At 43.6% G+C, this 24,260-nt stretch overlaps 1 protein-coding gene across 1 annotated transcript; it reads right to left on the reverse strand.

The window, feature by feature from the left end:
• Positions 1 to 5,645: 5,645 nt before the first annotated feature.
• Positions 5,646 to 20,359, reverse strand: SRD5A3 (steroid 5 alpha-reductase 3). Its single transcript, XM_020285285.2, has 5 exons — positions 20,036 to 20,359; positions 12,803 to 12,945; positions 10,455 to 10,652; positions 7,590 to 7,724; positions 5,646 to 6,688 (listed from the first exon to the last, which is right to left on the reverse strand). The coding sequence occupies exons 1-5, from the start codon at positions 20,254 to 20,256 to the stop codon at positions 6,429 to 6,431; spliced, it is 957 nt and encodes a 318-aa protein (XP_020140874.2). The 5' UTR covers positions 20,257 to 20,359; the 3' UTR covers positions 5,646 to 6,428.
• Positions 20,360 to 24,260: the final 3,901 nt, after the last annotated feature.

The raw sequence follows: 24,260 nt of genomic DNA on the forward strand, positions 1-24,260 counted from the left end.
CACGCTGAGGGAGAAGGCCACGTGGCCATGTGGGGGAGAGCATTCCAGGCAGAGGGACCAGCCAGTGCAGAGGCCCCGACCAGGAGCATGATCGATGTGTGTGAGGAACACCACGGAGGCCTGTGTGCAGGAAGCATGAATGAGGCAAGAACAGCGGGGAGAGGAGGCGAGACAAGTGACCAGATCATATGGGGCCTAGCGCATTATTTTAATTGTAGCCTTAATCCGAGAGAAACTGGGAGCTGTTGCCAGGATTGGAGAGAGTAGGGACATGGTCTGATTTATGTTTTAAAAGATCTCACTGAAGCCGGCACAGTGGCTCACGCCTCTAATCCTGGCACTCTGGGAGGCCAAGGTGGGAGGATTGTTTGAGCTCAGGAGTTTGAGACCAGCCTGAGCAAGAGTGAGACCCCGTCTCTACTAAAAAAAAAAAAGAAATTAATTGGCCAACTAAAAATATATAGAAAAAATGAGCTGGGCATGGTGGTGCATGCCTGTAGTCCCAGCTACTCGGGAGGCTGAGGCAGGAGGATCGCTTGAGCCCAGGAGTTGGAGGTTGCTGTGAGCTAGGCTGACGCCACAGCACTCTAGCCAGGGCAACAGAGTGAGACTCTGTCTTAAAAAATATAAACAAAAAAATAAAAGATCACTCTGGCATGGGCTGAGAATCGGCTGTAGGGAATAAAGCAGAAAGCAGGGAGACCAATTAGGAGTCAGTTGCAATACTCTAGGCAAGAAATGATGGCAGCTTAAATCAGGACAGTGGTTAGCAGAGTGATGAGAACAGAGACAGATTCGGGACATATTCTGAAGGTGGAACCACTGGCAGGTTTGTGGAGTGTGAGCAAAAGAGAAGAGTCCAGGAAGACTCCATGGTCTGTCGATTGAGTTAAGTGAGAAAATGGGAAGCCCGTGGGTGGATCTGGTGTGGGGCGGAGGAAAACCAGAAATTCACCTGTAATGATGTTGAACTTGAGAAATCTATTACACATCCAGTAGAGATGCCAAGTAGGCAATAACATACGAGTCCAGAACTCAGGAACGATGTTTGTCCTGGATCTATAAATTTAGGAGTCGTCAGCACATAAATAGTATTTAAAGTCACAAGACTGGATGAGATCACTAAGTATCGATAGAGAAAGACCCAGAACTGAGGCTTGGGATGCTCTGACATTCAGACGTTGGGCAAGAGAGATGAGCTGGGAACCTGGGAAGAACAGCCAGGGAGGTAGGAGGAAAACCCAGAGAGTGCAGTGTCTTGGAACCAATTAAAGAATATGTATCAAGATGAAATAACCAACTGCTGTTGCTATGTTGGTATGCACACCCAGAAGCGACCGACTGGAGGATTTAGCAGCATGCTCGCCGGTGACCTTTCCAAGTGCAGTTTAGTGGAGTCCCGAGGGCTAAAAAAGTGACAGGAGTGGGTTTAGCAGTGGGATGCAAAGAACTGAAGCTAGTAAGAATAGATGAATCTTTCCAAGAGTTTTGCTGCCAAGGAAACCAGAGAAATCAGGTGGTATTGGGTAAGGGAAATGGTGTTAGAGGTTTTAAAAAGACATTTGTCTTCTGATGGGAATGTTGAAATGAGGGCAAAAACTCGATGATAGAAGAAAAGCCAAGTAATGTCTGCAGTAAGTAAAAGAGAATTGAACCCAGTGCTCAAAGATTGGGTCTTGCTTTGGGTAGAAATCCAAAGTTTGTTTACAGTTTCAGGCAAAAATTGTAAATAATTTTGAAATGAGCAAAAATTAGTACTGGTGTCCTTTCTAGCACATTCTTTGAATTATCTTCATTTCTCATTATCTTTGAGCTATATTACAGCTCTGTGAGTTGTAGCCAACTGGTAGGAATGCAAATAACTCTTTTCTATAGACATACAAATGAATTTGTCCAGTGGAGACACACCTAATTTTCCTCCCCCGTGACGGAGGCCAGTCCTGCAACTCCTGAACGAACTAATTTCGCCATGCCTGATCACCCATGCATGTATCTGCTTTTGGGGTTCTTCTTTGAACTGGCTCCAACATCTTACTGGTTTCTTTATTAATGAGTTAAACAAAATCTTTGGGATGTGTTCACTTTATATTCATGATAGTACATTCTTTTTAAAAAAGTATCATTCAATAATAGGAACAAGAGGAAATGTGACACACACACACACAGATGCTTAGGTGGGTGGATGTGGTACTCCGTGGGAAGTGTTTCCAATAGCTTTACTTTTCTGAGGACAGAGAAAACGTCAAATAGTTAGGAGCATGGTAGAGTGAACGGACTAGGGCATTTTAGTATGACTGCAGCATTAAAGGCCACTTGAGGTTAGTGGTCATGAATTTAAAGTGACCTGTTAATGCACTGATTCCTCCAGGCATAGTTCAACTGCAGAGGTGCGCATATAGAACAGGAAGAGTTGCATTTAATCCAGCTTGTAGCTTTGCCAAATAAGTAAACAAAAGCAATGTAAGGAGGCAAGAGAGTTGGGGATAGGTACAAAGGACTAATGGTAATGATTTACTTGGAATCTAAGCAGGGTATAGAGATAAGAGAAGAATTATGGGAGGCGAAGGGCAGTAAAAGTGTGATGAGAGCAATAGATTGGAGGTCCCAGTAGGGTTGAGAGATTGTTGGAGTTGCAGTAGCAGAACCACGAGCTGGTAAGACAGGAGTTGGTAGTGACAAAGGAAGCAAAACATTATTTCTGTTTGGAGTCAGCATTCTAGCATCCGAACATTCTATTGTTTGAGGGTCACTTACCTGCTAGCCACCAAACTCCCCTTTTTGTGTGTGGGAGGACAAGGCATTTTGCATAGAGTGCTTACTTCTCCCTTCTTCTAGTTTATTCTTTGATTCCGTGCAATCGAGTCTTTTTCCCCCCAAGAGTGAAGAGAATCTGCAGACACGCAGGCAGCATGATGAACAGGGTCTCTATGGAAGGGCGTGCAGGATGTACACTGCACAAAACACAGCAGGTTGAGGGGCAAGTGGGGCTGAGACGCAGCCTGAGCTCCGCTCACTGAGCTGCAGCACCATCCCCAGCTGGCTTTTCTGCCCACAGAGGCCCATACCCTGTTACCATGGGGCTCTTCCTTGAGTTCGGCCTTTTCCACTTCCCAGAAAGGCTCTGTGCGTGCCAGGGACCTCTGAGAAGACTGCACCAGTGCTCTGAGGTTTCAGCCAGAGGGCTGGACTTGAGGGCAAATTGTCCTTTTGTTGAGAAATCCCTTGCGGACTTGTATCCTCAAATTGCTTCAAGTGTTCAGAGTACTGAACAGAGTACTGAAAAAACTCAATATTATACTTCCTCAATTATGAGCATAGAGCAGCTCCTGATAATACAGTTTTCATTTGGATAATTACATTTTTCTCCCCCCCAAATCAATACTTGGCTTTCTAGGAGATCACTGCTTTTTGAGATATTTATGGATCATCGCCAGCTCTAGTTTCTCACTTAGCAGAAAAATCTTAGGTTAGACTAATATATTTATAAAAACCAGCAGAACGGCTTTTGTCTGATAAGTAATGCAAAAGAGTATGGGCAGAAATTGCTTTGATAGGCTATAGGAGTCAAAAATTTCTACTTGCTCATTTATTAAAGTCTACTTTTTTTTTTTTTTTTTTGAGACAGAGTCTCGCTTTGTTGTCCAGGCTAGAGTGAGTGCCGTGGCGTCAGCCTAGCTCACAGCAACCTCAAACTCCTGGGCTCAAGCGATCCTTCTGCCTCAGCCTCCCGAGTAGCTGGGACTACAGGCATACGCCACCATGCCCGGCTAATTTTTTATATACATATCAGTTGGCCAATTAATTTCTTTCTATTTATAGTAGAGACGGGGTCTCGCTCTTGCTCAGGCTGGTTTTGAACTCCTGACCTTGAGCAATCCGCCCGCCTCGGCCTCCCAGAGAGCTAGGATTACAGGCGTGAGCCACCGCGCCCGGCCTAAAGTCTACTTTAATATATGAGATCATTTTGAGATACTTCACTTATCAACTCTTCTCGAGTTTCCAGGTAGTTTTAGTTATGCAAGTGGTTACAGTCTCCTTAAACTGAATGTCTAGTGAACTGCATAGGAAATTATCTATAAAGGCTTTTCTAGGTTTGTTTGTTTGTTTTTTTTTTTTTTTGGTAGGAATTCTACCAATAACCATTCATTGAATTAAAAGCATAATACAGAACACAGCTTTGCAGAGACAAAATAATCCATGCTCACTATAAGCGAATGTTAGCATGTAGGATGAGCTACAACTTGGAGGCGCAATGAAAACAAAGGCTTATTTTTAGCATACTTTTATAGTCAGTAGTTAATCCAGCCAATGCTGTTGATGAGGTAGTTTGACATCCTTTCCCCTAGCATAACAATATCAGAGAATGAAAGATTAAGGCTATGCGACTGAGCCAACAGGAAAATCAAGAATCTCTACCTCCAAGCCATTTCTGGATCATCCTGATGAAGAATCTGCACATTCTCTGGTGCTCCCTGTAGGCAGACGGAATGTTTTCACTAACACAAAAACCAGTGCTTATTCTGACATCACAAGCAAATCACAATTCTCAATTATTCTCTAGTGGTTAAGCTTTCACTAAAGGCCATGTCACTTTTTTTTGAACCCCTATGAGGACATCACTATTTCCTCTTTTCTCTTTGCGTAGCAATGCAAAGGAGGAAAAGGGAAAATAGAAAACAGTGACAAATGTGACGGAGACAGCAGGGCCAGGGAGTGGGAAACTGGATTCTGCAGCTTTCTCACAACCCCTGGCAGAGTTCTTCGTGGGAGATGCTCATTATTTTGTGTAAAAGTACAATGAGATTCCAGAACATCAGCCAAATCCCTAGTCTAAACTGGGTATGAAATTGCATGCTACAATAAAATACAATTTCCCCTCCCAAATAATTTGTCACTAAACATTACACATGCCATTTGTGTGGAAATGAAGACCAAACTGCAATATGCTTTCCATTTCCAACGTACAAATAGTTTTCTTCCTGAGTATGGCAAATTCTAAGTAAGTAAAAATGCATATGTCATTTATTTGAATAGACTGAGCAACAGGTTAACCTTAATTAAGTGGTGTTTGATTGATGGGAGAGAAAATGCTACATCAGAATTGTAAGAACTTTTGAATGTGCTTTGACATGCATGTATTTAAGGTTCTATTAAAAAGAATCTCAGTTTAATGCCTTGGTTTAGAACTCCAGGGACTGGAGTACGGAGAGATATTCTTAGATTGTGCATTTGATATTTATCTCGTTCATAATGAGGCATTTTCCCTTATAGCAGGTACACATAAATGCAAAACTTTGGTACTTACAATAGGACATCTGCATAAAAAGAATAGTTAATACGTCAGCCAATAAGCCAGAAAATCTTATGCTACACAAATGTGTAGTTTTTACTGTGATGCTCAGACTGTAGTCTTATTTTTCAAGTTTTTGTTTTTCTTTGATACCATGCATTTATTTCCCCCTGAATCAATCACAGGTATTTTAATATAAGCTATTTTAAATGTAAACGTTATGCCTAAATATGTTCAGATTCATTCTATTAGTTGAAATAAACACAGACAGACATTAATACAATTTGAATAACTACATGTAAACGAGGCTACAGTACTATCCAATCCAGAGTATGTCGATTTCATTCACAAAGGCTTGCTATGCATAAATATAAAAATATTTATTTTCCAATATTTTCACTTTTGAAGTACTCCCTTCAAGAGGATACCAAAAAAGTGGCAAATAAAAGAGGTTTCAAAACTTTCTGTTAGACTATGATTTGAGGGGGGGGGATGAGTGGAAATGTCTATTGATAACTGGAGATGTTTATGATAATGTGTGAAAGTATAAATGAACTCCAACAAACTCATTTTCCTCTGAAACTGTTGGGGTAAAATTTGTATATTATTGTTATTTTCAAAGGCTACTCTGCTTTTACTGAAATGCAACACACATTTACTGAACACCTACTATATTATTATATAGTCCAGTTCGCTTTTCCCTAATAGGCTGAACTAGCCATAGGTGATCTTATCTCTTCCCTTGTGTATGTATGTCTGTGTATATGAAAAGCTGTTTGTATGTATGTATGTGTATGTGAGAAGCTGTTTATATGTTATATGTTCATGGTTAGTTTGCTTGTGGAGCAGCTTGGCGAATCCTCATCTACTTTTTATCAGTTTGTCGGCTTCATAAACCATCCCAGAGAGCAGACACACCAATCCCAGATCTGCCAGTTATTTCTTCTTGGAAGACACTTTAAAGATTCATTTTCTTGAACCTTCATATATTGTTCATTCAGTGAAAACTTTTGGGGTAAAAAAATGGAACAGAGGGTTTCAGACAGCTCTGCAGAAACTGTACTTTGGTTTTCTGACTTCACTGTCCTTCGGGGTCGAATCTGCCACCTCGTCTGCGTTCTTCATGGCTGAGGTTATCTTAAAACAAAAATGGCAGGAAAGCTCTCCTATGCCTTGGGTAGGAGACAAATTTGCCTTTGTAGAATCTGTGGCTGAGGAAAGCAGACAGGGCCTGGCTGAAGAAGACATACGTCACCACTAGCCACCAAGTTAAGTTGTGGAACCCAAAGGTGACGGCCATGGAAATGTAGATCATCAGCTCCGCCAAGTAGTTGGGGGAGGAAACGTATTCGAACCAGTCTCCGAAAGGGATTCTGTGGTTGCAGTGAATGACCACGCCTGAAATGGCAAAAGAAGCCTTCGTGAGCATTTGAAGTTTGGGAAGGAGAGTTTTACCACTTTCACTCCCCAATCATTCACAGAAACTACTAGAAAAAAATTATCACGCACCCGTGTGCAAACCACCATCCTGCCACACTCCCACTGTCGATCCACTGCATATTAAAAAGTCACAGACTCAGGTCATATTGTCGGCTGATCATATGAACGAAAGGAAAGCCAGTTCTCCCTGTGGTCCTCTAAGTTAGTCATTAAGAGCTCAGGCTCCAGAGTCAGCCTGCATGAGCTCAAATGCCAGCTCCCCCCCTTTACTAGTTGTGCAACTTCACATAAGTTGCTTAACCTCTTCGTGCCTCAGTTTCCCCACCTGTAAAATGAGGATTAGACTGCACTCATTTCATGCGGGTATGGTAAAGCTCTATGGAGAGCACTTACGACAGGGCCTGGCACAAAATAAGTACTTGGTGATAAAATATTAAATAATATGATTTCATTTTTAATATTTCAAAAAGCCTAATGGAAACTGTACCTGTGATAAGTCAACACGAGCTAACTGAAAGGTCAAGTGTTTTGCTCTGGCTGGACTGATACTAACTTGGAGGGATATTAGCTCTCACAGGCTGGTCAGATACATACATCTGTGCAGCCCGGTCTTCAAAATGTGGGCACAGCACAGAATCACAGAACATCAGGCCTGCATGGGGACAGAGAGATCTTTCAATATAAGGCTCTCATTTTACAGTGGGGGAGATCAAGGCCCAGAGAGGTCTCTTGTCAAAAAATGAATATTTGATATAGACTAGTCAACTAACGAGGGCAGGAAGGAAAAGAAGGCAGGAACGCAGAGAACTAACTTGTGAGGGTTAAAATGCACATGCAGAGGCTCTAAAAGAGATCTCACCTGCTTTATTTTTCCTGAGATTGCCGAGAATGACGTGGCACTTGTACTGATGGGCAGATGACCAGATGAACATCAGCATGCCAAGGATATGGAACCACCGCGCCTGCATCACTAGATTTTTCCCTATTATATAGACTACAGAAAATAGAATTATTAGCCAACTCTGAAAAATTTCAGATGCTCAGGGAATTAAAAAATCATTTCAGTAGTAGAAACATAATTATTCACAATTAGTCCTCATGAGTAGGAAAGGTATCCTGCTGAAATTTCCCAAGTCCAGAGGGGAGAACACTGTCCCCCTGGCCCAAGCTTCAGTGGCCCCAGGCAGAGAATTCCTTAGGGACAAGTTCTCTTGCTCCTTCTTCCAATGCTTCAAGCAGTGAGCTGCTCTTGCTTGGTAAGGCTACTCTGTTTCTATTGCTAAGCCCAGCTTTAAGTCTTCTTTTTGCTGTCAGGAAGCACTTTCTAAAGAAATCTCTCCCTGAGCCACCATGCCGAGTCACTACTGGGGAGACCCTGTGTACAGAATGCTGACTTGACTGGCTCTGGCCAGCAAAGAAAATCAGCAGAGGGAAAGGCTAGGAGGGAGGCTTCTCCAAGAGAGGAGAAATGTAAACTGCAGGATGAACAACAAAATGCTACGTCTGGATTCGAGATACCCTAGTCGGAGAGATTTAGTTTTAGGCGTAGAAACAACCAGAAGGGAGCAGCAGCCTAGACAGAGTCCTAACCAAAGAAACAAACTTGTCTGTGGGTAACAGGCAAGAACCTGAGGCTCTGCAGCCAAGAGGGACCCCCTAAAAAGTTGATCCGTGTAAGAGAAGCAAGGATCACAGGATTCCATATGGGTACCTAGAAGCAGGAATTGGTTGGTGATAGCCAATGACTATCGAGAATTCCCCAAAGTCTACCTGTGTTAATTACTTTTAAAAACTTGCTCTCCAAAATCAATCTACAATCTTTTAATGTGTGCAAGCATAGCCATTTAACTACGAGGTTCTAGTTTCCTAAGTTAAAAATAACCAAAATATGAAAAATACAGTTTTAAAGAGGATGGACTTCAAGAGCAAGTCACCATAGGATTAAAAGTTAAAGTGAGTGACTAAAAATTCAAATCCCTACCTAGTGCAGAGAAATGATCTATGAGGGTAAAAAGGCCCCATCAGGGTAAGGCTGGAATTACAGTGCAGAAAAGGGAAGGCAGGTGGAAGGCTCGTGTTTCCCGACGGTCCGATCTGGGTGGTATTTATTATGATTGTTCCTCCATTCCTTGGCTACTCACTGAGTGTCTCCCAAGCCTGGCACTGTCGCAGGGATGAAGAACAAAGCAGTGAATAACTCTGGCAAGATCCCAGCCAGGCCTTATGGGGCTCACATTCTACTTTACAGATATTCCTCTTTTCACTTTCCCAAGAGTCCTGTGAAATCGTGACATGTCCCTAATTACTGCCATAGGCTCTGTGGGTCAGAACCATTAAATAAACCACACAAAGGCCTGTTTGACTCCCAAGCCTGTGTTACTTCTATCAGACTTTGTGGCTGGCAAATGTGTCCTCTCTCAATGAATTACTTAAACCAGCTCTCGCCATGGTGTCCCAAATGACCCCAGATGACCCCTTGAAGGACAAGGAGGTGAAGCAGAGAACAACTGCAGAAAGGAATGTCTAGAAAGCTATTTCTGCAGGCCGAGCTGCCTTTCCTCAACTATTTACACAGGAGGGAAGGCTGAAGTTGGAATGCAGCCAGGCGAAGAGACTGACCATGGTACGGGCTGAACACAGGAATGCCACCGCAGAAAGGCCAGGGAGGAGTAACTGACTTGATTAAGTTCAGAGGTGGAGAGACGCTAGCTGAGCAGCTGGAGCCAATAAATAATTCAGGATTGAGAAAGACTGGCAGTAAAGCCTGCTTTCAAATCATTCCCCTGCTCACAGAGGCTTTTTAGGTTGTGCTATAGCAACAGAGAGAGAGGACTTTCAAGCAGGCACTCTGATACCGAAGTCAAACCTGGGGAGGAAGCTCACTCGTCGAGTGCTGGAACTATCTAGACCTCAGTCTGTTTTCAAGGATGAATACGACAGATTACGGAAACACGGAGCCTTGGACTTAGAGAAAACAGTCAGATCCGCAGTGTCTGGGCTCATGAAGACCACGCCTATAAGGTCCAGTTAATCTCAGCACTAAAAACTCACATCCATCACCACAAATGCCTGGAATTCTTAATAGCATGCATTGTTTTCACAAAAGTGACTGTCATCTATGTTAGACAGCCCCTTGTCCCGCGCCCCACCCCAAAACAAAAGAACCACTTCATTTCTTCCCCATAAATAAGGTCATGGTTTTGCTTCTCTCTTTCTGGCCAGTGAGAGCAATTTTGATGGACCACACACTGCGTCCTGTACCCCGAGGCAGCCTCATTTAAAGAAAAGCTTTGTTTTTTTTTTATTTTTTTGTGGTGTCAGCCTAGCTCACAGCAACCTCAAACTCCTGGGCTCAAGTGACCCTCCTGCCTCAGCCTCCCGAGTAGCTGGGACTACAGACATGTGCTACCATGCTCGGCTACTTTTTTCTATATATTTTTTAGTTGTCCAGCTAATTTCTTTCCATTTTTAGCAGAGACAGGGGTCTCACTCTTGCTCAGGCTGGTCTTGAACTCCTGAGTTCAAATGATCCTCCCGCCTCTGCCCCCCAGAGTGCTAGGATTACAGGCGTGAGCCACTGCGTCTGGCTCATGTTGACTTTTTAAATCTGCTAGAAGAGTCTAGCTTCCTCAAATGCAAACCGGACCAGGCCTGTCTCTTGCTTTTGAACTCCTCACCGTGCTCGGTGGGGGACTCTGCCCGAGGTCCTGGCAGGGCCACTCACCATGCCTGCCGTCCAGCGGCACCTGGCTCAGCACGGTGAGGCCCACGAGCACGTAGTAGGCAAGGCCAAAGCAGTACTGCACGACGTGAATCACGGCATTGGAGAACACGCTGACGTAGAAGCACTCGAAGAGTCGTCGAAGGCTGTGCAGCCACAGAAACACGAGCACTAAGAACGCGGACAGCGCCAGCTCACCGCCTGCAATGCAGAAGGCAACACGTTCAGCATCTTCTGAGACTAATCCAGTTTGCTTTGCTCTACTGTTAAACAGAGTATTAAACCGGTATGGAGCTAGGAAAGGGCCAATCGCCTAGAAATCACCCGGTCTAACTCCTTCCTTTTTTTCACAATAAAGAAATGGGCCAAAGGAAGTCAAGGGGCTTGGCTCAAGGTTACACAGTAAGTTAGGGACAGGGCTGGGACAAACACTGACTCTTGATCTGCTTCACCACGTGGCAGCTTTGCAGGCTACGTGGCCATCGCTGTGGAGGGGGTTTCGGTCTCTGGGTCCTGGCGCTAACAGCCAGATGCAAACAGCTGCGAAGAGTTAGTTCCTGGTAGCCTTTGGGCAGGCCCGCCTGCTGGGGTCCCTGTCACAGGCGCCCACAGAGGCAGAGGGGGAGATGGGAACAGGAACAGTGTCATGCACTTCTTTCCATATTAAAAAAAAAAAAAGAAAATTATACTTTTAAGGGGACAGTGAGCCCCAAGATCTACAAGATCTTCTACCCCAAGATCTTCTTACCTGTCTCTCACCCTTCTCACCTCCCTGTCTCCAAAGAAGTACAAAGAAAAGCTGGTTTTAAAAAACATAAAACCTAGTTTTTTATTTTTTATTTTTGAGACAGAGTTTTACTTTGTTGCCCGGGCTACAATGCCATGGCGTCAGCCTAGCTCACAGCAACCTCAAACTCCTGGGCTCAAGCGATCCTCCTGCCTCAGCCTCCCGAGTAGCTGGGACTACAGGCATGTGCCACCATGCCCAGCTAATTTTTTTCTAAATATTTTTAGTTGGCCAATTAATTTCTTTCTAATTTTTAGTAGAGATGGGGTCTTGCTCTTGCTCAGGCTGGTTTCGAACTCCTGATCTTAAGCGATCTGCCCGCCTCGGCCTCCCAGAGTGCCAGGATTACAGGCGTGAGCCACTGTGCCTGGCCCTAGATTTTTTTTTTAAATAAGTTACACAGCCATGCCCCCCCCCATAAAGATACAGCCTAGTGACCTTTTACAAACTAAACCAGCCCATCCTGCCCACCTATCAGCACCAAGATCAAGAAACTTGGTGACCAGCACTTTAGTGTCCCCTCCAGGCACTGTGCCCCTCCCCCCCCCTCCCAGGGTCAACAGTCTCTATCATTACTTCTAACAACAGATGAGCTTAGCCCGTTTGTGTATTTTAAATAAATCCAAGCTTAGTTTTAACTCTTTAGGAACAGGTTAAGGCAACCAGGCAAATAAAACTGCTCACAACCAACCCCCCCAGATACCAAAGCACCAGCCAGTCCCACAGGAGACAAACAAGGAGGTGAAGGGTTAATGAATGAAGTGGGGTCCCCTCCCAGATGGGACTGGACATGGGTTTTCTGAGAGGCATCTTTTGCAATCAGTCCCTCTGGTTCAACAGAAAAGGATTGTTCCTAGGGAGTCAGTCATTTGGCTGCTGGAACAAAGGACAGAGATAGGACCAGAACAATCCATCTTTAACGCTGCCCCCCCCCCCACTGTAACTGAGGCCACTTCATGGTTTTCGCCTTCAATTCTTTATGTTAAAAACTGTTCCTGCAAAGCCTTTATCTCCTGCTGAGTATGGCAAATTTAAAGGCTCTCTTGTAATCATCTGGTCAAAAACTATTTACAGTGAATTTTATTATCTAACCAGAGCCTCACAGCATGACAAATCTTTTTAGACGTTTATCAACAAGTAATTTTTTATCAAATTTCTGGAGTTCTGAGACATGATTTTTGTTGCAACAATATAAACGATAAATGTTTCAAGGCAAACCTATGGGATCTTAAAAGCTTCCTCCCTACGATGGGTAAAGACTTCTTTATAAATTTATCAACGGTACTAAAAATATCAGAGGGAGAACAGCCAGTCCTGTGCAGAGCACAGCACTTGCTGGAAGTCAGGAGATGGAACACGGACTCTTGGCCCTGCCCTGAGCTCAGGGAAGGACTTGGGGACATCCCTTTGGCCATCCAGCGATGAACCATGCAAAGCTCTTTTTGCCCCCAGCTTTCACTCCCAGGCCCTGCTGAGGAGGGTGTAAGAGGCGACATCCCGCTGTCCTGCAGACAGGAACAATGGGAACAGAGTGCAGTGTTGCAAAGAGCCACAGGGTTGTTACCTTGGAACTGTGCAGCCCCAAGAATTCTGAGCAAACTGTGAAGCCAGTTTGGAAAAGGTGCTCCCAGGAACAGAGACTGAGTAAGGCACCAGAGCAGGAAGCCGTTCCACAGCACTGAGATGATATAGAAATGAGAAAAATATCTGCAAAAGAAAAAACAAGTTAGGCAATCATCTGGGTGGATCCGCTTTGGGGCCATGATGCAGGAAGATTATTTTTAGTTTCTCTATCCCTCCCACCTTTCCATTCGCAAAAGTGTAGAGTTTTGCTTTTTAACAGAACCCGAATCCTGCAGGTGTTCAGATTTTTTTAAATTCCCTTTCAATGACGGGACTGGTAAGCATACAGGAAAAAGAGATCTCTCTGAGGTTAACCGACTTTGTTAAACTCAGAAGGAAGGTCAATCAGCAATCTCTCTTATCTTTGGGTAACATCAGCGAGCTCAAGTTCCAAACAGGAGGTTCCTGGGCCCTTGCAGAGAGAACCTAGATTGAGCTAAAACAAGCTAAGTCTGCAAAAGGTTTCAAAACCCCAAGCAATGCGGCAGGAGCAGCCACACAGCTGCAATGCAAGATTTGCACAATCACAGACCCTCAGGGCTGGGAGAGACCTTAAAGATCTTCTGACCCGGCGTTTTTCTGGATTGAGTTGATCCAAATTTCTTTTATTATAACACGACAAATATTACAGTCCTAACACTAGGTATCAACTCCAGATGGTTACAATTCTCAGACAACTACAGAGCCTACTTTGCAATGAACACGTTTCCAAACTAAATACAAATAAGACCACAAAACCAATGCAGTTGAAATTAGCAATGTTAATTTAATGTGAAAGATGACGTTGATCTGCTGAAACCAAACCACCTAATATGGCAGAAGAGCCTAACAGGTTCACCTGTACTTTTCCTACTATTTTTCTCCATTGAGACGAATTCAAAACCTTTTTGACTCTGCTGGGTGCCCTGAGGTCAGGTCACCTGGCTTTCCCTGGTCTTCAATGCTTCATGTACATGTTAATATTAAGCCCCACTTCTTTTCTCATTAGTCTGTGACAATAAAACAAAATATTTCATACAAAGGGAAATCAGGCAAGCAAAACAAAATGTAGGAATAAAAAACAAACCAATATACATGTGGATCAAAAACACCAAGGAACAGTAAGAAGCTTAGCAACTTGTACAAAACACTCGTGATTTGCTTGACTTGTGGCTTGATATAAACCAGCAAGTAATGAGTATAAGAGGGGCGGAAAAGCAAGTCCGGGCAAGCCCAAGTTGCATGCATAAGAGCACAACAGAGAGCACAAGCTGAGTCTGGAGCCAAATGCTGCCATTTACTGTGTGACCTTGGATAAATAACATAACCTCTCTGAGCCTTAGGTTTCTCATCTGCCACATGAAGATAACCACAGAAACCTTAGAAGATTATGTAGATGAAATTAAATAATCTTCACTATTCTCCCAGACTCCAGTCTACAACCCTTAGTCCCACAACCAGACTGTTCTCTACCTAGTTACCAGAGAGATTTTTTTTTCTTTTTTATTTATTCTTTTTTTTTCTCCAGGGCTTCCTCTTCTTGGTAGAGACTTTTTTTTTTTAACTTAAAGAAGAACGAAATGAATGAGTAATGCGCTGTTTTTGTTGCTTCTTTTTAAAATTTTTTTTTTTTTTTTAAACATTTAATGCCAAGTCACATCTCTTGCTTGGTTTTAAAGATCCACCTTGAGCCTCAAAAAGCAGATCTAAAAACGCCACTGTCATCTGTTTGGGATGCTCTCTTTTCTCCTGCTTTGGCACTTTGCTTAACTGCGGCACTATTTTCCAGGCCCTTGGGGGTAGGAACAAGGCCATCCTTATGGTGACACTGGGTGCTGAGTGAGCACTCCTTTGATTAACAAACACCTGAGTGCTCACTCTACGCCAGGACTGCGCACGCGCTGGGGCTGCAGCAGCGAACACAACAGACAGCAGTTTGTGCCTCATGGAGCTGACTCACACACACAGTAAATGTCACAGCATGTCAGCAGGCAGTAATCGCTATTGAGAAAACTAAAGTAGAAAAGAGGATGAAGAAATGCTGGGCATGGTAGAATCATAATTTGAAACAAGACAGACAGGAGAGCCTCACTGAAAAGGTAATATGTGAGCAGAACTACAGGAAGTGAGGATGCATACCACGTGGCTGTCTGGGGGTAGAGCTTCCCAGGTAGAGAGAACAGGCTGTGCAAAGGCCCTGAGGTGCAAGAGAGGCCTTGGCAGAGAGGACCTCAACACTGGGACAGAGCTGGACAGGAGACAAACCAGAGTCTACAGTCAGTGAGGTGGTGGGGACGAGACTGTGTAGGGTCTTAAGCTTTTACTGTGAGTTAGAAGCTACTCTATGCTTTTGAGCCTATTATACATGATCTGATTTGCTACATATTTGCTTGTGGCTGGAACTAATTCTAGGCCCCAGTTAGGGGAGTTATGGGGTTACCCAAGGACAGGAACTATTGTTTACTGAGTTCCGACAAGGTGCCCAGCCTTCTGCTACGTGCTCTAATGTCATGACCTATATTATGCTAACACTCCAATCCACACCATTCACCGTCTCTTGCCTGGACCACCTTACTAGCCTATTCTCTGGTCTTCTTAGTGGCCAGTCACCCTTTTAAAACATAAATCAGGTTGAACAAAATCAAAAGAAGAAGAATATTGCATGACACATAAAAATTATATGAACTTCAAAGTTCTATTGGGACTTCTTTTTTTTTTTTTTTGAGACAGAGTCTCACTCTGTTGCCCAGGCTAGAGTGAGTGCCGTGGCGTCAGCCTAGCTCACAGCAACCTCCAACTCCTGGGCTCAAGTGATCCTTCTGCCTCAGCCTCCCAAGTAGCTGGGATTATAGACATGCGCCACCATGCCCGGCTAATTTTTTCTATATATTTTTAGTTGGCCAATTAATTTCTTTCTATTTTTAGTAGAGACGGGGGTCTTGCTCTTGCTTAGGCTGGTTTCGAACTCCTGACCTTGAGCGATCTGCCTGCCTGGGCCTCCCAGAGTGCTAGGATTATAGGCGAGAGCCACCAGGCCCGGCCTGGGACTGACTTCCAAAACTTCCAATAAAGTTTCATTGGAAAACAAAACAAAACAAAACACTCCAAATCACACAATGCAATGCCAACGCCTTCTCCCCAAAGCCTCAGTAGCTTCTGTCCCCCAGGTTGTCACTCCCACCCCAACCCCTGTCTTGCTTCCCAGATCAAATAACTCTGCTGGATTTCCTCTAAAGCAGCGGTCCCCAACCTTTTTTGGCACCAGGGACCCATTTCATGGAAAGACAATTTTTCCAAGGTGGGGCATGGCGGGGAAGTAGAGCTCAGGAGGTGTTGCATGTCCCTGGTTTCCTAACAGGCCAGGGGGACCACAGCTCTAAAGCACTTGTCACCATCTGAAATTATCTGGCTAGCTTTACAAGATTTGTTTACATGTTGCTGTCTCCTTTCCTAGAAGATAAACTCCAAGGAGCCTAGAATACCTCCTGTCACAGTAAATATTCTATAAACACTGATTAGATAAATCAAGGAAAGAGAAGGTCCCTCAACCAAAGTTACTCTCAGAGTAAGGAGTCAAATTAATCAACAAACCAACTACACCTCAAACCTCTTTTTTGTCATTCATTCAAAGTGTACTGATTGAGAGGACTTGTCAGGCACTGAGCTAGGGACAGGGTAACAAAGGAGCCGAAAGTAAATGAATGGAAAGTTTATAGACTATGGCAGGGGCTCTAACTAACCATTTCTCTGCCATGGACTCCTTTCAGAGTCTGGTGAAGTTACAGGCCCTTCTCAAAATGTTGTACAAGCATAAATCAATTATACTGACACACAAGGTAATACAACTACTGGAAAGCAAATGTGATATAGTAATATGTATGCTTCTTCATTAATGTATCAAATAAGATCTAGTGTTCAATTAACTATAGTGTTCCCATAGGCATGAAAACAATCATGCTTGGAGGTATCTTCAATATTTTTAATGTAATATAAAAAAAACTATCACAAAGTTGCAGGTACTGCTAACGCTTACAATTGTTGTGGTTTGTTGATCACATTCTTGCTAAATCTCAGTGAGACTTTAGTGAAAATGAAGATATAACTTTCTTCCAATCCAAGTTTGCCCTGAATTTTGACAACAGATCCCCTTGGAACCTCTGGTTAAGACCCACCCTGGACTCCAGTGGGGAAAGTCTGGGCAGCTTTCTGTCTCTAGAGCCCAATTAAACTGCAATGCTTTGATACCATTTGGAACCATTTTAAAACTTAAGAAGTTGCTTCCATATATTAATACATTCTGCAAGTTAAAGCATTACGATGCATGTTTGAGGTCACCTATTTATTAGGACTTTCTGGTAAATCAATACTCTAGGAACCAAAGGAAAACAAGAAAAGCAACCCTCACTTTAATTAAAAAAAAAAAATCTACCAGACAGGGTAATGGAAACAGGAACTAATTTAAGGTTTCATTCTTGACTCCTCTGGGAAAAAATAATTGCAAACAAAATTACCAAAGTAATGCTTTTTGTGCAGAAATGTGATTTTTACAGGCGCCTATTTCTTTCTTTCTTTTTAAAAAAAATTTATAGAGATGATGGGGTCTCGAACTGTCACCCAGGCTCCAATCCACACCTTCAACTCCTGGGCTCAAGTGATCCTCCTGCCTCACCCTCCCAACTAGCTAGAACTATAGGTGTGCACCACCATGCTTGGCTAATTTATTTCTATTTTTAGTAGAGACAGGGTCTCGCTCTTGCTCAGGCTGGTCTTGAACTCCTGAGCTCAAGGGATCCTCCCATTTTGGCCTCCCAGAGTGCTAGGATTACGGTGTGAGCTATTGTGCCCAGAGCCACCGTGCCCAGCCTGCCTATTTCTAAGTATAGAAATTACAGGCTTATTTTCATGTTTAAGAGTACTACTAAACATTGCACAAGGAAAAATATTTCAATATGAGCATCTAAGTAAGGTTACGAAATAGTTTCAAATTTAGATTAACCAAGATATTTACTAGATGCCATCCTCTGGTGATAAATCCATTCCTATCTGATCTTTCACACATACTCGCCTTCGCATGCTACAAGATCTTCTCCATGAGGTTCGCCAAAGAGCTTGGGATTTAAATTCCGACAGGCAGAGTTCGAGTACGACCCATGCCAGCATTAGCACCACTGGGCAAGTCACCTCTGATTCTAAGCTTGAGTTTGCACATTTGTAAATGGGAATAATGACAATAACATTTCCCTCACAGATCTACCGTGAGGATTAAATGAGAAAAGGCATATACTACACTTAGTAGTCATATGTGTAGCCGCTCATTCACTGGTGGTTATTATTAATAAATCAGGAAAATCTCCCCGACATGTTACTTGGCCATTAACACTTATTATTTTTTCCTGATTATAAAAGGGATAAGCCAACTGTCAGTGAAGGCACTCTGGAAAATACAGAGAAGCATAGAAGAGTCTGTAGACTCTCACCTCAACCCAACTCTAACTATCCTCCCTTTTCATATAGACAGGAGTTAACAAAATTTAGAAGGAGAGTAATGTATGTATTAATTTTTTTTGGAGACACTGCCAGCTTTGATACAAATGCTCTGGGTTTTTTGGGTCTCAATAAAAATGTCTTTCATGACTGGCCTAGATTTGTAGTAGCTTCTCCAGTACTAAAAGAAATGTTTGTTTAATTTAGAGAGAGAAAAAAAGAGCACTCGAACACCATGGGAGGTTCTTCTCTAGACTTCTGGAAGAAGCAAAAGGTCTAAATTATTTCACAATATAGTATAGCAGAAATTACAAGAAACCCAATGAGTACCAGTTGTTACAGTACTGAATAAGGGAAAGACGCCAAGTCTCTTTCCTGGCTGTCATATAATGACAGACTTGAACAGTGACAGTGCTTGGGCCTGAAATCCAGAGAAATAGGTAAATTCAGGGAACAATTGTAAACATGCCTTTTAATCCGGGAACACGAATGCCTTTTTCAAAATTCAGAAAATAAATTGCTATCAAGTAGAAAAGAAGTTAACCCTGATTAAAAACAATATGACAGGTAATAGCAAGGGCCTCCAAGGTTTGACCAATGTGTCTTGCATACTTCTTCCTTTCACTGTTCCTCAGAATGTTCTAGTTTGCCCTTCTCCGTGTTGACACCTGGTACATCTTTCTCCAGCAGTCAAAACTGGCGGATTATCCACATTTCAGAAGGCAAATTATACTTAGTCCCTTCAGCTGGGCCTGTGACAGACACTACCTGAGAGTGTTTTAAATGACAACCCAGATGTTTTAATCTTTCAGGAACCATGTCACATTCCTTCAGACTCATTCCTAAATGCCAATTTAAAAGGCATGGGCAATATACGTAACCTTAACATTTGTACCCCCATAATAAAATAATAAATAAAATAAATAAATAAAATATATAAAATAAATAAATAAATAAATAAAATAAATAAAATAAAATAAATTAATAAAATAAATAAAATAAAATGCATCTTAATAGAAAAGACCCTGCTCTATTTCTACAGAGTTTGGCTGACTCTTCCCAGCCATGTCTTGAAATCTAACTGAAGAAAGAGGAAGAGAAGAAAACTGTAATAGGTCTCACAATCTCTGAAGCCCCTGACCACTTCATCTTCCACTAAACTTGGTTTTGAAAACGGCTGGAAGTCAAATGGAGGGACTTGGGGACGGGGCCTGACTAAAATGTGCCATCTTTGGGCCGCCTTGTCCAGAGGCGCGGGCTGGGCGCGTCAGGGCGGCCACAGGAGGTGGCACCCCTGTGGCGACCGGCGTCTCAGTCCTTCGTCCTGACTTCCAGGGCTGGGGAAACGAGTCGGGGAGAGAGAGGCGCGAAGAGCCGGCCTGCCTTTATTTCCACAGAGGCGTCCCGGCGACCTCCAGTCAGGTTGTCCGCCCCTAGAGCGCAGGGGACGGGAAGGGGACAAGTCGGACCAAGGAGCTTGTCAGTTGCCACCGGGTGACCGACCAGGCCTAAACTCGGCTGCGCCGCCGTTGCCGCCGAGGGGAGGCTCCGGGAGGCCGCACGCTCGCGTCCCGCGCCGGGGGACACCGGGCCCCGCGTCCCCGGAGCCTCGCGGCGGCCGGACGCACCGCGGGAACCCGCTCCCGCCTCTGCCGCCCCCTGCCGGCCGCGCGCCCCGGCACCCGCCGCGGGCGCCCCGGCGCGCCGTTACCTTTTGGGGACATCGAAGGCCCGGCACACGGCCGGGCGCGGCGGGCCGGCGCTCTTGGTCTTCCCGTAGCGGATGAGGTCCTGGAAGAGCGCGCCGCCCGGGAGCAGGCCGCACGGCAGCAGCTGCAGCAGCAGCGCCAGCAGGAAGGCGGCGGCCAGCGCGAGCCACAGCGTGCGCAGCGGGTCCAGCGCCGCCAGCTCGGCCCCCGCCCAGGGAGCCATGGCCGCGCGCCCGGCCACCGCAGCGCCACCGCAGCGCCACCGCCGCCGCCGCCAGCCGAGCGGCCGCCACGCCCGCGCCGCGCCGGGCTCGGCCGCGCCGGACGTCTGTGACGCGCGCCGCGGGGCGGGGACGCGCCGGCCACGCCCGGGACTCGCCGGCGGCGGCCGCCGCGCGGCTCCCCTGTCCCCGGCCGGGCCCCGGCAGCGCCTCGCCGGGCTCGGCCATGCCCGCGCGGAAGGCCGGATGCGGGTCCGCAGACGCGGGAAAGCGACACGAACTAGGTCACGTGCCCGCAGGGTTTCCAGTGGGCACAGCCCAAACGTCCACTCGGGTGCGTCCGGCCCTGTTCGCACGTCGTGCGACATCAGCGTGACAGCTGCGAAGACTGCGGAAACACGGACATCGTTTGTGATGACCGGAACTGTGCGGGAAGCGAAAAAACAAAAACAGCGCCCATTATATAAAATATAAAATACACATTTTATATAATCAGACTCATTTCTAAATGCCAATTTAAAAGGCATGGGCAATATGCGTAACCTTAACATTTGTACCCCCATAATAAGCTGAAATAAAATAAAATAAAATAAAATAAAATAAAATAAAATAAAATAAAATAAAATGCATCTTAAAAGAAAAGACACTGCAATTGTTTGCAGTGTCTTTTACATGTGGTAGCAAACAATTGTGTGGATAAAAAAAAAGCCAGGTCATACACGAACATGGATCATCTGTATTAGGATGATGAAAATATGTATCCTGTGAACACGTAAAGTAGGAACTCATCAAAGTAATCGCACGTAACAGAAATAGTTCGGTGGCAAAAATTGTGTTTACTTTTAGTAAACTTTCCAAATCTAGAAGCAACGTTTTTAACTCCACCAGCTGTTTGTTCTGATACTTACCTCCACGTGGTGACAATACTGTTTATTGACTCATCAATTTTAAACGTATTTTTTTTTTTTTTTTTTACTGTAAATGAAAATTTAGCTCTTTGGGGTACTTTTTAAAAAGCCCTTAAGATATTAATTGCAAAAAAGTGTTGTGTGCCTCTTGTATAGCAGGCACTGTTTTGGACACTGAGGACAGAGGGCTTTCTTTACAAGACAACTGTCACTGCCAGTTCGGGCTTCATGTGCTTGAGATTGGGTAGTAGGTGAGGGGGGAAGAGGGGAGAGGTGACCAACTCATCACCCTTACCCCAAAGAGATACCTTATATGTGTATTGAACAAACCTTGGGGAACTGGATGGGTAGGTTAGTGGGACTTTGGGTTTGATAAATGTGCAAGTTTTTAGGGTTTTGCTTCTATGTGCAAGAACATTTAAGGCTTTATCAGTTCCCTGATAGCCAGGTGATAAAGGATGACCAAATTGGCATTCCAACTAGGACAATAAGACCTTTTTGTGTGACCTGGAATCTCTGCAGGAGTCATCCCTGCATTGTTTCTTTATTGTTCTTAGGTTTACTCCACAGAAATGCAGCTAGCCTTTCCAGAACATCTCATAAGTGCATTGCAGGGACCTGGTTTCCTGAATAGGAGGTTCTCTTATAGTTTTCTGACCTGGGGAAGATTGAAAATAATAATAATATGGCTGGGCGTGGTTGCTCATGCCTGTAATCCTAGCACTCTGGAAGGCCGAGGTGGGCGGATCACTCAAGGTCAGGAATTCGAAACCAGCCTGAGCAAGATTGAGAGTCTGTCTCTACTATAAATAGAAAGAAATTAATTGGCCAACTAAAAATATATATAGAAAAAAAAAATTAGCCGGGCATGGTGGCGCATGCCTATAGTCCCAGCTACTCGGGAGGCTGAGGGAGGAGGATCCCCTGAGTTCAGGAGTTTGAGGTTGCTGTGAGCTAGGCTGATGCCATGGCACTCCAGCCTGGGTAACAGAGTGAGACTCTGTCTCAAAAAAAAATAAAAATAAAAAAATAGGTGTGTGTGTGTGTGTGTGCATGTGTGTATACACGTAGTAGAAACAGGCAAGTTGAGGCTGGAGGAAAAATGATCCCATGTTTTTTGGTTTGGATTTTAATCAGGTGCACAGTTTCTATTCAGAGATGCCCCCTGTAGAGGGCAGTGGCTGAACAGAAAGCTGTAATTTAGCCCTACTGAGAATATGTGTAAATGTTTAAATCCTTACTGGAGTGAGTTATTTCAAAAATGGAAAACCAGGCGAAAGTCTGTTAGAAAGATCAATGCTGTCAATGCCCCACTGATAAATTTGATAGGCTTTAAGAAAAAAAATTTAAAAAAAATCAATGCTAATAAATATTAGCATTTTTGTCTTTATTTAATTAACAGCACTGTATGTTCAACAAATGACTGGCTTTGCCTTCAGTAAATAGCAATGCCACTTTTCCAGTTGCTCAGGCCAAAAACCTTGAACTCAACCTTGATTCCTGTCTTTCTCTCGCCGCCTAAAATACAAGCTGTCAGCAAATCCTATTGGCTCTGCCTTCAAAATATGAATCCAAATTCAGTCATCCTTAGAGTCAGTGCTTTACTGAAGTCCCTAGACATCTCAATAAATCAAAAAAAGATAAAAGGTATAAAGACTGCAAAATAAAAAACAACGCTGTCATTATTTGAAGGCAATATGAAACTCCAATAGTAGAAATTCCAAAAGAGTCTACAGATAATCTATTAATATTAGAACTAATAGAGTTTGGTCAGGTTGCTGGAGACAAAAATCAATTTATAAATGTTGATTATTTCTATTTCCTGGCAACAAACAGAAAATTGTATGTTTCTATTTCCCGGCAACAAATAGTAAATTGTATGTTTCAAAGAAATAATTTACAATAGCTTAAAATATTATGTATCTAGGAATAAATCTAATAAAATATAGTAAGACATCTTCAAAGAAAATAAAATATTACTGATATAAAATAAAATGTATTTAACAGGGGAAATATACTAAGCTTATAAATTAGAAAACTGCATATAGTTAGTATGACAATTTTCCCTAAACTGATTTATGAAATAAATATAATCCCAATCAAACCTCAACTTTTGGTGGAATTTACCAAGCGGATTCTAAAATTTATATGGAAATAAGAAGGGCTAAAGGTGACCAAGGCACTCTTGAAGATGAAGATAAAGGTTGGAAGACTTGCTGTAATTGCTAACACAGAGTATAGTATAAATAATGGTGTCAGTGTTGTAACAGGAAGCAGGGACAGAAAAATAGACAATGAAACATCATGGAACATCCAGAAACAGACACCCACATATATAAACACCTGACCTATGGTTGAGGTTGCATAACATATCAATGGGGAAATGATGAACTTCAAAATAAATGGGGATAGGTCAAATGAGTAAACCCCGAGAGCTAGAATTAGGGACAAAGGCAGAGACAGACACACAGAGAGAGATAGAAAGAAATAGGATTCGTTTCTTACTCTGTTCATAAAAATCAATTCCAGGCAGATTAAAGACCTAATGTGAAAGGTAAAATGAAATCTGTTAAAAGGTAATATAGGAGACTATTTTCATTATCTTATGGTAAGGAGGGTTTGTTTTTTTACACAGGGTATAAAAAGCACCTGGGGGAAAATATCAATACACTCTACAACATTAAAATTAAAAGCTCTTCTTTATCAAAAGATACCACAGAGTGAGATACAAGGCACAAAGTAGGAAAAAGTAATTGCTACACTCATAACCAGTAAATGGTTAGAATCCTGCGAATTAATTTTTAAAAAGACAGGCAGGGCCGGGCGTGGTGGCTCACGCCTGTAATCCTAGCTCTCTGGGAGGCCGAGGCGGGCGGATTGCTCGAGGTCAGGAGTTCGAAACCAGCCTGAGCAAGAGCGAGACCCCGTCTCTACTATAAATAGAAAGAAATTAATTGGCCAACTAATATATATATAGAAAAAATTAGCCGGGCATGGTGGCGCATGCCTGTAGTCCCAGCAACTTGGGAGGCTGAGGCAGAAGGATTGTTTGAGCCAGGAGATTGAGGTTGCTGTGAGCTAGGCTGACGCCATGGCAC

The sequence above is a fragment of the Microcebus murinus genome, chromosome 26, assembly GCF_040939455.1.
Source record: "Microcebus murinus isolate Inina chromosome 26, M.murinus_Inina_mat1.0, whole genome shotgun sequence".
Classification (NCBI taxonomy): domain Eukaryota; kingdom Metazoa; phylum Chordata; class Mammalia; order Primates; family Cheirogaleidae; genus Microcebus; species Microcebus murinus.

Excerpts from the sequence above, each read along its gene's own strand:
- SRD5A3 (XM_020285285.2), bottom strand. The coding sequence starts at position 20,256 with ATGGCTCCCTGGGCGGGGGCCGAGCTGGCGGCGCTGGACCCGCTGCGC. Across the intron at positions 12,946-20,035 it reads GCCTTCGATGTCCCCAAAAG|ATATTTTTCTCATTTCTATA; the intron begins GTAACGGCGCGC and ends TTTCTTTTGCAG. Across the intron at positions 7,725-10,454 it reads GCCGCTGGACGGCAGGCATG|TCTATATAATAGGGAAAAAT; the intron begins GTGAGTGGCCCT and ends TATTTTCTGTAG.